This window comes from Schistocerca americana, chromosome 1 (assembly GCF_021461395.2).
Source record: "Schistocerca americana isolate TAMUIC-IGC-003095 chromosome 1, iqSchAmer2.1, whole genome shotgun sequence".
Classification (NCBI taxonomy): domain Eukaryota; kingdom Metazoa; phylum Arthropoda; class Insecta; order Orthoptera; family Acrididae; genus Schistocerca; species Schistocerca americana.
This window is the reverse complement of record NC_060119.1, coordinates 1,148,005,898-1,148,020,361: the sequence shown is the minus strand read 5'-3', so window position 1 is coordinate 1,148,020,361 and position 14,464 is coordinate 1,148,005,898. Positions and strand designations below refer to the sequence as shown.

At 37.9% G+C, this 14,464-nt stretch overlaps 1 protein-coding gene across 1 annotated transcript in view; it reads right to left on the bottom strand.

Annotated features, from left to right (window-relative positions):
* Window positions 1-14,459, bottom strand: part of LOC124619338 (probable cytosolic Fe-S cluster assembly factor CPIJ010948) — a 62,605-nt gene extending 48,146 nt beyond the window's left edge. Inside the window, exons 1-3 of the mRNA XM_047145657.1 lie at window positions 14,233-14,459; window positions 14,040-14,135; window positions 12,502-12,660 (exon numbers count right to left, since the gene is read on the bottom strand). Coding sequence (XP_047001613.1) covers window positions 12,502-12,660; window positions 14,040-14,135; window positions 14,233-14,298 — 321 coding nt within the window. The 5' untranslated portion in view covers window positions 14,299-14,459. The remainder of the gene's footprint in view (window positions 1-12,501; window positions 12,661-14,039; window positions 14,136-14,232) is intronic.
* Window positions 14,460-14,464: the final 5 nt, after the last annotated feature.

The window sequence follows — 14,464 nt, the reverse complement described above, 5'->3', positions numbered from 1 at the left end:
TTCCACCAAACACCGCATGTTACTTTCCGAAGCATTGAAATCGAGATTGCGATGAGTATTTGTAAGCCAGTCATAGCTCATGTCACGTGATCTCACCAGCCGATGACAGCGGATATTCAGAGCTTCGGACACGTGGTGTAGTCAGCCAATAGCAACATCACTGTTAAGTAGCGCGAACACACGAACAGGAAAAGTTAATGGTTTAAATTAATATATATAATGTTGCTACAAGAAAAACAAAGCTTTCACATATAATATTGGTCTCCAAGGCCAATACGCTGCAAGAGAAGCTAAGCTTTCACATATAATGTTGGTCTTTTATGCACGTATTAAATTTTAAGATATATCACACAAATGTGCCAGTAAATTTTTTAATAACGACATAAAAGTGTGATCTTCTGGGCTATAAATTCTTCTAAGTGGCTCGTCATCAAAGAGCTGATTTTTAAATGAGTCCCAGATTCCCAGTGAAGTAGGCATCGACCTAATATTAAGTTTTTCAATTTGATTTCGGAATGTAAATTTCCTTGGCTACCAGTACTTTGTTATCTCATGTCTGGTTCTTTGTTATGGTATAATGCCATATGTGCTAGAAGATGAAAACGTACACTTGAAATGCACCAAACAGTTGAAACTAGTCAATAGTTTGAAATTAAACCCTTTGTTTCAAATATATTGACTGTCTCAGCGGAAAAGATTAATAAAAGAAAATTTCTTCAGCAAACCAATAAATATAACTTCATTGTTCTGCGTGGCAATTAATGCTTGACTGTCAGAAAGGTGGAAATAAAATAAAATCTGAAACTAATAACATATTTTAGCCTTCCATAATTATGTGAATGTATTTTAATTCACATGATAGCTCCCGGCCAAAGAAATCAATTTTGTTTTCATTTGACTTGAGTGCAGTAGACAAAGAGGAAACAGCAAAATCATTAAATGTAAACACGGGTCACAAGGAGACTAGCCGCTTCCCTATTATAACTCAAGACTGCTCTGCGCATCAGACCCGTATCTACGGTATTTCCGAACTGGGGCAATAGTAGACAGTGGTGTCCTTCGAGCGTTTGAGATAGGACGTCAAAAATTTAAAAACAATCGAATTTTCAAAAATACGTTCATTTTGTATTGCACATCTTTCTGAAGACTCTGATACATAAAACATAAGTGTCCGAGGAATTGTAAGACATGTTATCTGATCTTAAGTGTGCCAAAGTGCAGTACCACACCTCTTCACACAGCGTTCTTCTATCGCACGTCACTGTATTTCGGTCTGTGGAATTGAAAATTGTATATTTTGCACCGGATGCCATTAAACTATATTCAGGACAGCAGAAATTAAAATGTCCTATGATGCCTCTCCTGCTTCCAGTCGGCCGAAGAAACTCTACCAGTTTTTCCATTCGTCTGTAAAGAATTCGCGTTAGTATTTTGCAGCTGTGACTTATTAAACTGATAGTTCGGTAATTTTCACATCTGTCAACACCTGCTTTCTTTGGGATTGGAATTATTATATTCTTCTTGAAGTCTGAGGGTATTTCGCCTGTCTCATACATCTTGCTCACTAGATGGTAGAGTTTTGTCATGACTGGCTCTCCCAAGGCCATCAGTAGTTCTAATGGAATGTTGTCTACTCCCGGGGCCTTGTTTCGACTCAGGTCTTTCAGTGCTCTGTCAAACTCTTCACGCAGTATCTTATCTCCCATTTCGTCTTCATCTACATCCTCTTCCATTTCCATAATATTGTCCTCAAGTACATCGCCCTTGTATAAACCCTCCATATACTCCTTCCACCTTTCTGCCTTCCCTTCTTTGCTTAGAACTGGGTTGCCATCTTCTCTCCAAAGGTCTCTTTAATTTTCCTGTAGGCAGTATCTATCTTACCCCTAGTGAGACAAGTCTCTACATCCTTACATTTGTCCTCCAGCCATCCCTGCTTAGCCATTTTGCACTTCCTGTCGATCTCATTTTTGAGACGTTTGTATTCCTTTTTGCCTGCTTCATTTACTGCATTTTTATATTTTCTCCTTTCATCAATTAAATTCAATATTTCTTCTGTTACCCAAGGATTTCTACTAGCCCTCGTCTTTTTACCTATTTGATCCTCTGCTGCCTTTACTACTTCATCCCTCAAAGCTATCCATTCTTCTTCTACTGTATTTCTTTCCCCCATTCCTATCAATTGTTCCCTTATGCTCTCCTTGAAACTCTGTACAACCTCTGGTTCTTTCAGTTTATCCAGGTCCCATCTCCTTAATTTCCCACCTTTTTGCAGTTTCTTCAGTTTTAGTCTACAGTTCATAACCAATAGATTGTGGTCAGATTCCACATCTGCCCCTGGAAATGTATTACAATTTAAAACCTGGTTCCTAAATCTCTGTCTTACCATTATGTAATCTATCTGATACCTTTTAGTATCTCCAGGATTCTTCCAGGTATACAACCTTCTTTCATGATTCTTGAACCAAGTGTTGGCTATGATTGAGTTATGCTCTGTGCAAAAGTCTACCAGATGGGTTCCTCTTTCATTTCTTACCCCCAACTCATATTCACTTACTATGTTTCCTTCTCTCCCTTTTCCTACTGACGAATTCCAGTCACCCATGACTATTAAATTTTCGTCTCCCTTCACTACCTGAATAATTTCTTTTATCTTGTCATACATTTCATCTATTTCTTCATCATCTGCAGAGCTAGTTGGCATATAAACTTGTACTACTGTAGTAGGCATGGGCTTTGTGTCTATCTTGGCCACAATAATGCGTTCACTATGCTGTTTGTAGTAGCTAACCCGCACTCCTATTTTTTTATTCATTATTAAACCTACTCCTGCATTACCCCTATTTGATTTTGTATTTATAACCCTGTAATCACCTGACCAAAAGTCTTGTTCCTCCTGCCACTGAACTTCACTAATTCCCACTATATCTAACTTTAACTTATCCATTTCCCTTTTTAATTTTTCTAACCTACCTGCCCGATTAAGGGATCTGACATTCCACGCTCCAATCCGTAGAACGCCAGTTTTCTTTCTCCTGATAACGACGTCCTCTTGAGTAGTCCCCACCCGGAGATCCGAATGGGGGACTATTTTACCTCCGGAATGTTTTACCCAAGAGGACGCCATCATCATTTAATCATACAGTAAAGCTGCATGTCCTCGGGAAAAATTACGGCTGTAGTTTCCCCTTGCTTTCAGCCGTTCGCAGTACCAGCACAGCAAGGCCGTTTTACTTAAGCTGGCCTAAAGTCTCTGTTAAGATATTCATCTATAGAGTAGAAAGAGTTGCCTATCAAAAAGTCTTTAAAACTCTGTTTAAACTGTGCTTTATCAGAAACCAAGTTTTTAATGGTTGCTGGCAATTTATTGAAAATGTGTATTCCTAAATATTGAACCCCTTTTTGGACCAGGGTACGTGATTTTAGGTCTTCATGTTGATTGTTCTTATTTCTATTATTAATCCTGTGTGTTGAGCTATTAGTTGGAAATAGAGATATATTACTTGCAACAAATTTCATTAAGGAATAAATATACTGAGAAGCAGTGGTTAGAATACAAAGATCCTTGAACAGGTTTCTACAGGATGTTCTTGAATTTACACCACAAATGATTCTTATTACATGCTTTTGCATGCGAAAAACTGTCACTTGGTTAGATGATTTACCCCAGAATATGATCCCATATGACATAACAGAATGAAAGTAAGCAAAGTATGCAAGTTTTTTTTTATATTTATATCTCCTTATCTGACATCATTTTCACTGCAAATACAGACTTGTTTAGGCACTTAAGCTACAGTCCCATGTGGTAAGGATCAATACTTGAATATGAGCTGAATGATGATTTTGTAAGCTACCTTATCCCAGGATAGACAACATGTCCTTTCAGTGAATTTCAGTTATTTGCCTTTCCTATAGTTAGTTTTACAAAGTTGTTCCATTTTAAATTGTACTATGTATATACCTCCAAATATTTAATTATTGCGACTTTTTAGTGATTGTTTAGCAATCATATAAGCAAACAAAAATAGGTCACGTCATCTATTTACGAGCAATACATTAGAGCTGATAATGTTGTGAGTCAGTTGACAGCCTGAACATATATTTATATGCCTTTTTTCTAGTCTTGAAATGTGTTCTCTCTGATAAGAATGTGGGATAATTTTTTTAAACACCCTGTGTTAAGTCATGACCAAACAAAAGCCCTGTGAAGCTGCAGGAATTCAGACCTGTCAACTTCCCAAGTTCATTTGCTGTGACACTTAAAAATGTTAAGTTGTTTGTGGTACATAATCTTCAACTCTTTGAGACGTAGTACCCAAATAAATCTATTATTAAGAAGCAGATCCAAAACTCAAATTGCATAGTTAAAATTTAAAGTTTTATCACATATGAAGAGTTCAGATACATTAAAAAGGCAATATGCATAATCAAAATCTAAGCAGATGTTCTTTTCTAGATGTGAGGGAAAAAAGAAAACATTTTTTCTCTGTCCACTGATACAGCAGTTGTGTATTATTGCATGTGTCCCCCCCCCCCCCCCGAGCCATTATCGGAAACACACAGTGATGCTAAAGTAAACAAGTACACAGTGGTTACTAAAGAAACACATCACGCTGTGAAAAATTTAAAGACAGCTGTGCATATACTATCAAGTGGTTCAGCATCTCCTCATGAAACAGCACAATGAAAACTCTCAGGATAAGCCAACCAAAGCACCCTCACTCCCAGGTGCAATAATATTGGGTAGTTCTCTTCATTCCTTACAATGTTGGAATTCTACTTGGGATTTTCCATTATCATGCCGATGAGCAAACACCATCTTTATGTAATAAAAGCAGAAATCAATACTTTTCCTGAGTGTCAGATGTACTTTGGTTCAAATGGCTCTGAACACTATGGGACTTAACATCTTAGGTCATCAGTCCCCTAGAACTTAGAACTACTTAAACCTAACTAACCTAAGCACATCACACACATCCATGTCTGAGGCAGGATTCGAACCTGCGACCGTAGCACCTAGAACTGCATGGCCACCACGGGCGGCCTCAGATGTACTTTGATGAGTTTGAAAGTAGATATATGATATACTGAATGACTACATCACTTATGGATTTCAATAATAATATTCCCTAAATTATCAAAAGATTGGACATCGATGCTTTCCATAGAAGTTTTAGGGACACTGGTTTCTAGAGACTAAAGGAACATACACAGCAAAGCTGAAATGTTAACATAAAGATTATCGGACTTCTATTTTATGAGAATGAGGGTTCATTTGAAAGTCCCTGAGTATCTCTCAGTGCCAGATAAAACATACAATATTTTGCAGCATTTACAGCCATTCTATGAGATGGTTTGCTGCCAGCAAGCACATTTCTGAACCATACATGATTGTCACAAGCAGAAAATAAAAATATATACTGTGGGTAGGGATTCGCAAGATAACAACATTGGCTAAAAAATCAGATGGGGTGATAGTTGAGGATACAGCTCCAAGCAGAGGAGGGAGACTAGGACAAAAAGGGGAGGGGGATTGTCTGTGTAGGACTAGTAAACAATGCAAGCCGTATATGTTTTGGTGTGTGATGGTATATGTTACATAGATTATGATAGGCATGTTTTTGTTTTATGTTTCAGATGTATAGATGTCAGCAATATTTTTTGTCTGCAATACGTTTATACCCCATGTTCTTTAATAAGGCAATACAGCTCTAATGAATATGGCAATCTGGTAAGAGGAATGATGTACCAAACCATGCTGTCAATTACACCTATTTATGTTCCTCCAGCCATGGTTGCAATGGCGGACTGAATTTAGTGTAGCCCAAAGTCTATATTAGGTTGCAAGGAGATACTCTGGCTCCGAGTTGTTGAAGACAACAAAAGAGCCATTTTTGTAAAATGACGTTTATGGTTACAAGTTGCTCTGTAGTGTATCCTTAGGCCTAATTTAGGTTGGAAAGTGACAGTGAGCCATGAATGTGTAACAATTCTTTTTTATATACTTTGTACATCTATTCCATAACTATATGGTCAACTGTAGTTACATTTGATTCCTTGATCAAAACCACTATTTTCCCCACTGCAGTAAAATATTCAAGTTTTTAGTATGATTGTGGGTGTTGATAGCAAGGTTATTCTTGGCCCAAATCAAATCACTCCGCCCCCCCCCCCCCCCCCATTTCCTGTTGAGGGTTTGTTTCCTGGATTTTGTTTTGTTAATGAGTTTGTGTTGTTAATGACATAAACCACTGGCCATTTATTAAAAATCATATTAATGATGTCACCAACTTATCAGTGCAATACTGCACTGATACCAATCCTGTTTGTGTTACATGCAAGTAACAAGAAGTATTAGTTTCCCCGTTAAAAACCACTTGCTACATATTGGCATGTGACAAATTCATTGTAACTTCACTAGTCTTTAATTCATCAAATGCATTCATAAAAAATTTTAAGACACATTGGGCTACCTGTGGGCACTATTTGACTCAATGACACTGTTTATTGGACATCCATATGTGCTTGGTTTCAGAAATGGTGTACAGCCGTTTAGTTAGTCTCATCATGTTCCATAGATCATTTGTGTGATAAATGTTAAAGATGTGGAAGGAGCCTTTTACATTCAAATAACAAATTAATTTGTAAATATGATTACATGCTGACAATGCTGCAGAGTATAGATGTTGATGATCAATATTTTTGGTTGCAGCATAGTCCACCCCCCTTTTATGCTAAAGACAACCTTAATGTAAAGTAATGACTGTTATTTTTTTCTTCTGATATTGAAATTATGCACATTATTGTTCCTTTTGAATTGAAGTGGATTATTTTATTTATTTATTTATTTATAAGTCAAGTTCCATAGGACTAAATTCAGGAGCAAATCTCCATGATCATGGAATGTGTCCATACATGAAATCACAACATAAAAGTAATGAAAGATAAAAATAAAATGCTTATGAACCCAAAAAAAGTCAAGCCATAAGTTTCAGTAAACTCAGTCAACAATATAACATAACTGTCTCCTCCCGCACAGGCCACGAAGACCCAAAGGTACAGACTGGCCGCTGTGTCATCCTCAGCCCACAGGCGTCATTGGATGCAGATATGGAGGGGCATGTGTTCAGCACACTGTCTCCCGGCCGTAAGTCCATTTCTGAGACTGGAGCCGCTACTTCTCAATCAAGTAGCTCCTCAGTTTGCCTCATTAGGGCTGAGTGCACCCCGCTTACCAACAGCGCTCGACAGACTGGATGGTCCAAGTGCTAGCCCAGCCCGACAGCGCTTAACTTCGGTGATCTGATGGGAACCAGTGTTACCACTGTGGCAAGGCCGTTGGCAATATAACATAAGAATCAGCTTAATTTTTCAAGGGACTCCTCAACAGAATAGCAGTGACCCATGAGGAAACTTCAGTTTCGATTTTAAAGTGTGTGGATTACTGCTAAGATATTTGAATTCTTGTGGTAGCTTATTAAAAATGGATGCAGCAGTATACTGCACATCTTACAGCACAAGAGTTAAGGAAGACTAATCCAAATGCAGGTTGGATTTCTGCCAAGTATTAACTTAGTGAAAGCTGTTTATTCTTGGGAATAAGCAGATATTGTTTACAAGAAATGACAGTAAAGAATATATACGAGGTGCGGCTAGAAAAAAACCGGACTGATGCTGGAAAAAACATTTATTTACAATTATTTACAATTTCATGTTATCTCCTTCAATGTACTCTACTCCTCGGTCTCTACACCGCTCCATACGAATTTTCCACTGTTCATAGCAATGCTGCAGATCATTTTCGGTAAGTCCATACATTACTTCCGTCGCTTTTTCTTTTACTGCTTCAACAGTCTCAAATCTAGTTCCTTTCAAAGCTGACTTGACTTTAGGGAAAAGAAAAAAGTTACAGGGGGCCAAATCAGGTGAGTAGGGTGGATGATCTAAGATGGGAATGTTGTGTTTTGCCAAAAACGTCTTCACTGACAACGCACTGTGAGCTGGGGCATTGTCTTGGTGAAGGATCCATGACTTTTTTCTCCACAAATCGTTCCGTTTTCTCCGTACTCACTCACGTAGGGTAGCCAGGACGCTAATGTAGTAATGCTGATTCACTGTTTGTCCCTCTGGTACCCAATCAATGTGCACAATCCCTTTGATGTCAAAAAAAACAATCATCATTGCCTTGAATTTCGAGTTTGACATTCGTGTTTTTTTTTTTGTCGTGGAGAACCAGGAGTTTTCCAATGCATCAATTGGCGTTTAGTTTCGGGATCGTAAGTAAAAAACCACGATTCATCGCAAGTAATAACATTTTGTAAGAAGGTGGGATCACTTTCAATATTTCCAGGATGTCAGGTCAAATCATTCTTCGGCGTTCCTTCTGTTCAATTGTGAGACACTTTGGAACCATTTTTGAACACACTTTGTTCATGTTGAAACTTTCATGAAGAATCTGCCTAACACTTTCCTTGACAACTCCTGTTAACTCAGACACTGCTCTGATTGTTAAACGGCGATCTTGTCGAACAAGTTTACCGATTTTTTCAATGTTTGCATCAGTTTTTGCTGACAATGGTCTGCCAGTGTGAGTGTCATCCATGGTGTCTTCGCGGCCATCTTTAAATCATTTAAACCACTCAAACACTTGTGTTCGCGATAAACAATCATCGCCGTACACTTGTTATAACATTACAAACGTTTCACTTGCAGATTTTCCTAGTTTGAAACAAAATTTGATGCTAACACGCTGTTCTTTCTGTACACTCAACATTTTCCGACGCACAGACGAAACGTCAACTACTTAAAACAGACGCCACGGGCAGACTGAGTGCAGGAGGCAGATGAAACTCGAGCAGTAGGCGGAGCGAGAGTCACGTGACAGGCCACGCGACTTTCAGCCTTATTGCATTTGTTTTATTGTTTCACCAGTACTAGTCCGGTTTTTTTCTAGCCACACCTCGTATATTGAGAGGCCAATGTCAAAATACCCAGACTAGTGAACACGGGTCAACAAGAGGCTCGTGAACTTACACCATGTATTGCCCGAACCGCCCATTTCTGAGCCAAAAATATCCTATTAGAATCGGAAGAGTTACTCCAAAATATAATACCATATGACATAAATGAATGAAAATAAGCAAAGTAGACTAATTTCCATGTCGATCGATCACTTACCTCAGATACCGTTCGAATAGTAAAAATGGCAGCATTAAGTCTGAGCAGATCCTGAACGTAGGCTTTCCACGGCAGTTTACTATCTATCTGAACATCTAGAAATTTAAACTGTTTAGTTTCACTAATCATATGCCCTTTCTGTGAAATTAAAAAGTCAGGTTTTGTTGGATTTTGTCTTAGAAACTGAGCCTTGCTATGATTTAACATTAGTTTATTTTCTACAAACCATGAACTTAGGTCATGAACTGCATTGTTTGAATGTTATACACAACATCCTGTACAACCAAGCTAGTGCCATCAACAAACAGCAATAATTTAGAGTTGCCCGTAATACTAGAGGACATATCATTTATATAAATAAGGAACAGGAGTGGCCCCAACACTGATCCCTGGGGCAACCCCCCATTTGACCGTACCCCACTCAGACCCCACATCACAGCCATTCTCAACAATGTGAATAATGACCATTTGCTGTCTGTTGCTAAAATAAGAGGTGAACCAATTGTGAGCTACTCCCTATATTCCGTAATGGTCCAACTTTTGGAGCAATATTTTGTGATCAACACAATCAAATGCCTTAGTAAAATCAAAAAACATGCCTAGTGTTCGAAACCTTTTGTTTAACCCATCCACTACCTCACAGAGAAAACGGAATATAGCATTTTCACTTGTTAAATGACTTCTAAAGCCAAACTGCACATTTGATAGCAAATTATTTGATATAAAAAATCAATTATACTTACATACACAGCCTTTTCAATAACTTGAGCAAACACTGATGGCATAGAAATAGGTCTAAAATTGTTTACATTATTCCTTTCTCCCTTTTTATAAAGCGGCTTTACTACTGAGTACTTAATTGTTCAGGAAACTGACCATTCCTAAAGGAAAAATCACAAATATGGCTAAACACAGGGCTAACATGTGCGGCACAGTACTTAAATATTCTGCTAGGCACTCCATCACACCCATGAGAGTCCTTAGTCTTCAGTGATTTAATTATTGACTCAGTCTCTCCCTTGTCAGTATCACAGAGGAGTATTTCAGACATCAATCTTGGAAAGGCATTTTCCAAGAGAGTTGTATGACTCCCTGTAGAAACTAAATTTTTATCTAATTCACCAGCAGTGGTCAGAAAAGATTGTTAAATACTGTACATATATCTGATTTATCAGCAGCAGAAATATTTTTACTATGAACTGACTTCATATTGTCAACCTTGTGCTGCTGACCAGACACTTCCTTCACAACTGACCATATGGTTTTAATTTTATCCAATGAATTAGCTATTATATTTGCACACCACATATTCTTTGCCTTCCTAATAAAATTTTTAAGCACCTTACAATAATGTTTGTAATGGGCAACTGTAGCTTGATTCTGACTTTTCTAACATTTTGGTATAATTCCAGCCTTGTTCTACATTATATCCTTATCCCACTAGTCAGCCACCCAGCCTACCCTTTATTGCCATTAACCCGTTTAGAATGTACTAATGGAAAGCAACTCCCAAAAAGCATGAGAAATGTGTTAAGGAAAGCATTATATTTGCCAACCTTATTATCAGCACTATAAACTTCATGCCACTCTTGTTCCTTGATGAGGTTTAAATAATTCGTTGCCACTGGATCAACTTTCCTACATAGTTTGTAATTATATGTGACATTTGTTTGAGTACAAAAGCCTTTTAATGTTAAAATTTGTGCACCATGGTCTGAAAGCCCATTCACTCTTTTAATAACAGAATGCCCATCTAGTAATGAAGTTAATGAATAAAAGTATTGTCTATGGCTGTGCTACTGTTACCATGCACCCTACTGGGAAAAAACACAGTCTGCATCAGATCATATGAATTTAGATCTATCAACATCCTTTTTCTTGCACAATCATATACAAATTAATACTGAAGTTACCACATATAACTAATTTCTGGTACTTCCTATAAAGTGAATCAATAACGGTCTCTGGCTTGAGTAGAAATGCTCTGAAGTCAGAGTTAGGAGACCTATAAACAACAAACATTACAAGTTTAGTTTATTAAATTCCCCTGCCCCTGCAAAATATTCACATATCTTTTCACTGCCATGCTGTGCCATGTCTATGTACTCAAATGGAATATTGTTTTTTTTTTTTTTTTATTTACGTACATGGCCACTCCGCAACCCCGCAAGGAGCTCCTTGAAAAGCAGCCAGCTAATCAGTATCCTGGTAAAAGAAGCCCCAGAATTGTCAAATTATTTAAGTAGTGCTCCGATATACCAATAATTTCAGAGTCAACATCTATAAGCAGTTCACTAACTTTATCTTTACCACCTCTTATATTTTGATGACTATGCTAATTCCTTCTCTATTTGGAAACATGAAGTCCTCTGAAGGTGAGCCCTTAATTAGAGGGACTTCCTTCAAGCAGTTATACCTATCAGCTGACTTCAATCTAAAAAAGGTGCAGCTCTCACACTAACTACTAAAGGAATTTTTCCATGACTGATCCCACCACCCCTCACCACACTGTCACCTATAATCTTTGCCAGCCTCCCCTTCCCATACCTGTTGAGTTGCAGGCCATGCCTAGTGAAACCCTATCTATTGATAGACTCAACTGGCACCACTGCAATGTGACCCATGCCTTCTGCCATCAGTGCCTTCTCCAGCCCCATGTTAACGCACCTAACAGCTGCATTAAGATGATGCTGAAACAGTTGCATGAAATGCACAGTGGTGCCATCAGTTTGAGTAGCTATCTTTACACAGGTCAACACCTACATCTTACTCTCCGTCCTGATCAAGACTATTCCCTGCTCCATCCACTATCACTACCTGATCCTCCTCCATAAAATCCCTTCATAACTCCCACATGCTGTCAGTCACCTGGGCCTACCCTGCACTAAGCTTCTCGATGCTGGTGCCCTGGTACCCATTCCCCAACACTTCCTGCAATTTCTGGCCCACATCTCTACTGTGTGAACTACCTAGCAGCAGAACCTTCTTCGACAAATTTCATGAGGGAACAAATATACTGTGAGGCAGTAGTCAAACTGCCTAATAAATAAAACCACACCATAATAATGAAAACACTTATACAATATCCCCTCTTTATCAGCAACAAGTGTCATAATTATCCACAAAATGTACATCTTCAAGCCTTTTTTCTATTAGATGTTTTAAGTTTCTAAACTGTCATGAGATAAACAGCCTTTTCACGAGGAATATGTCTTACACTATAAAGACAACTTATTTTTTTCAATGCAATTCTTTTTTGCATAAACACAATAGTATCACATATAATATATCTACTATTAAATTCTGTGTATACCACCATACCGCTGCCACTTGCTCCCGCTTCTCAGTGAATATGCGTTCCAGCTCTTCATGGCTCTGTTGAGATATTAGAACACTCTCTGCCGATGTAATACATCCACTGCATGCTAAGCAGTCTGCTAGGGTGATTTCCACTTTCTGCAGTCGTTGTTCTGCTCCACCCTGAAACATCAGGCTTAATTCACCAATGACTTCAAAATTATATTGGTTTTGATAACCCTGAAAAAGACACTGTAGGTCAATATTGTTGCTAAATATCATTCTGCCACATCAGACGATCTCTAATAGGCCTATACTAAATCCATCCAAAAAAGCTAACTGAACTATTGTTGGATATACCTAATTGTGGATTCAGCAGAGTATTTTCAGAAAAATTAAAAACAGGATAGTAGTGCCGATATATTAGGATTACACAAATAACTGCAGTCCAATATCTTTAGTATCTGGCTTCTTGAAGTCATAGAGAAATGCAGTATTCTGATTCCTGCACTAACATGGTTCCCAAAAAGTGAAAACGACAAAAACAGCTATTTATAGCTAAACGTCATGATTACTATCTCAAGCTGCTGATAACATACAATGTACCTTTTCATGTTACAGCAGCAATCCAATGACTGGTGATGTAACATGAAAGAGTACACTGCCTAGCACAATCCATATACTGATGTAATTTACATATGAAGTGGCAAAAATATAGCTTTATTATCTGACATCAATGATTTTATATTCATCAAATACGCTGCTGTAAAAGCTTTTAGGAAACTGATGATGGTGTGTTGACCAAAATAGGTCGTTAAATAAAGAATATTATCAGCAGCTTAAGGTGGTAACATGACATTTTTCAAATACTTGCGAGCTGTGTGACACCACTACATGAAATGCTATTTATAGCCCAACAGAATCTGTAGATGAATTATGCAAAAGAAACTTGGCATCCGTTATATTTTTAGATTTGTCTAAATGTTTTGACACAATCACCCATTCTCACAAGAAAAAGGAAAGCTACGGGACATGTGGACATGCAGTGCAATGCATAGAGTAATATTTTGCCAAAATAAAACTGTATGCAACTGTAAAATTTAAAATTTCCCCAGCGTACTAAAGGTCGAAGATATTTCGGGATTGCAGCCAGTCGTTGTAAATTTCATTCCACGATATTTCAATTGGGCACCTGCCAGTCATCTTCGATGGCTCGCCCGAAGATTACTGGCAAGTGTCCAGATGAAATATCGTGGAATAAAGTTGATGAGGACCGGCTGAAGTACTAAAATCTCTTCAAACAAGTATGTGATTGCATATCTGAAACCTACGCACGTCCACTATTACTCAGTCTTTTTATAACTAATAACAAAGTCAGTCAGAGATGGAACAAAAGATGCAGTAATGACATTTGTAAATGTCCGAAAAAAATTTGGAAATGTTAAATAATGTGGTATGTTTTACTTGCTGTCTACTAAACATTAATACATTAGAGTGGGCTGACTTATCCTAAGCTTTCTCTAGTGTGAAACGGGATAAAATGAAAACCTATCAATTCGTACCTGCTGGATCTGTGTATATGCTCCATCGTCTTGGATTTTAATTTTTGCGCCGGTACCAGTATTTGTCTTTTTAATCTCCACAGGCTTAATGCATTCCTGTAACGAATAAAATAAATTTATGAAGAAACCACACGCAATCCGCCAACGTCAATTCAAGTTTTATTATTTTTTTTTTATCATCGTGGCTGAGAACCTGGGACGGTGTGATATAGTCGTCTAGATTTGTTAATTGCAAAGCACCACTGAAGCGTGATGTCATATTATATCACAGTAACAATTTCCTATTGGCACTAAAAACGTCCAAGCTGGATACTTCAATAGCACTAGTTTCAAGTTTTAATTGTCGAATACGACAATGCTCCTTAAACTTGCTGACAACTCGCCTCCTCATGTAAACATTGCCAGAGATGTTTGATGTTCGAAGT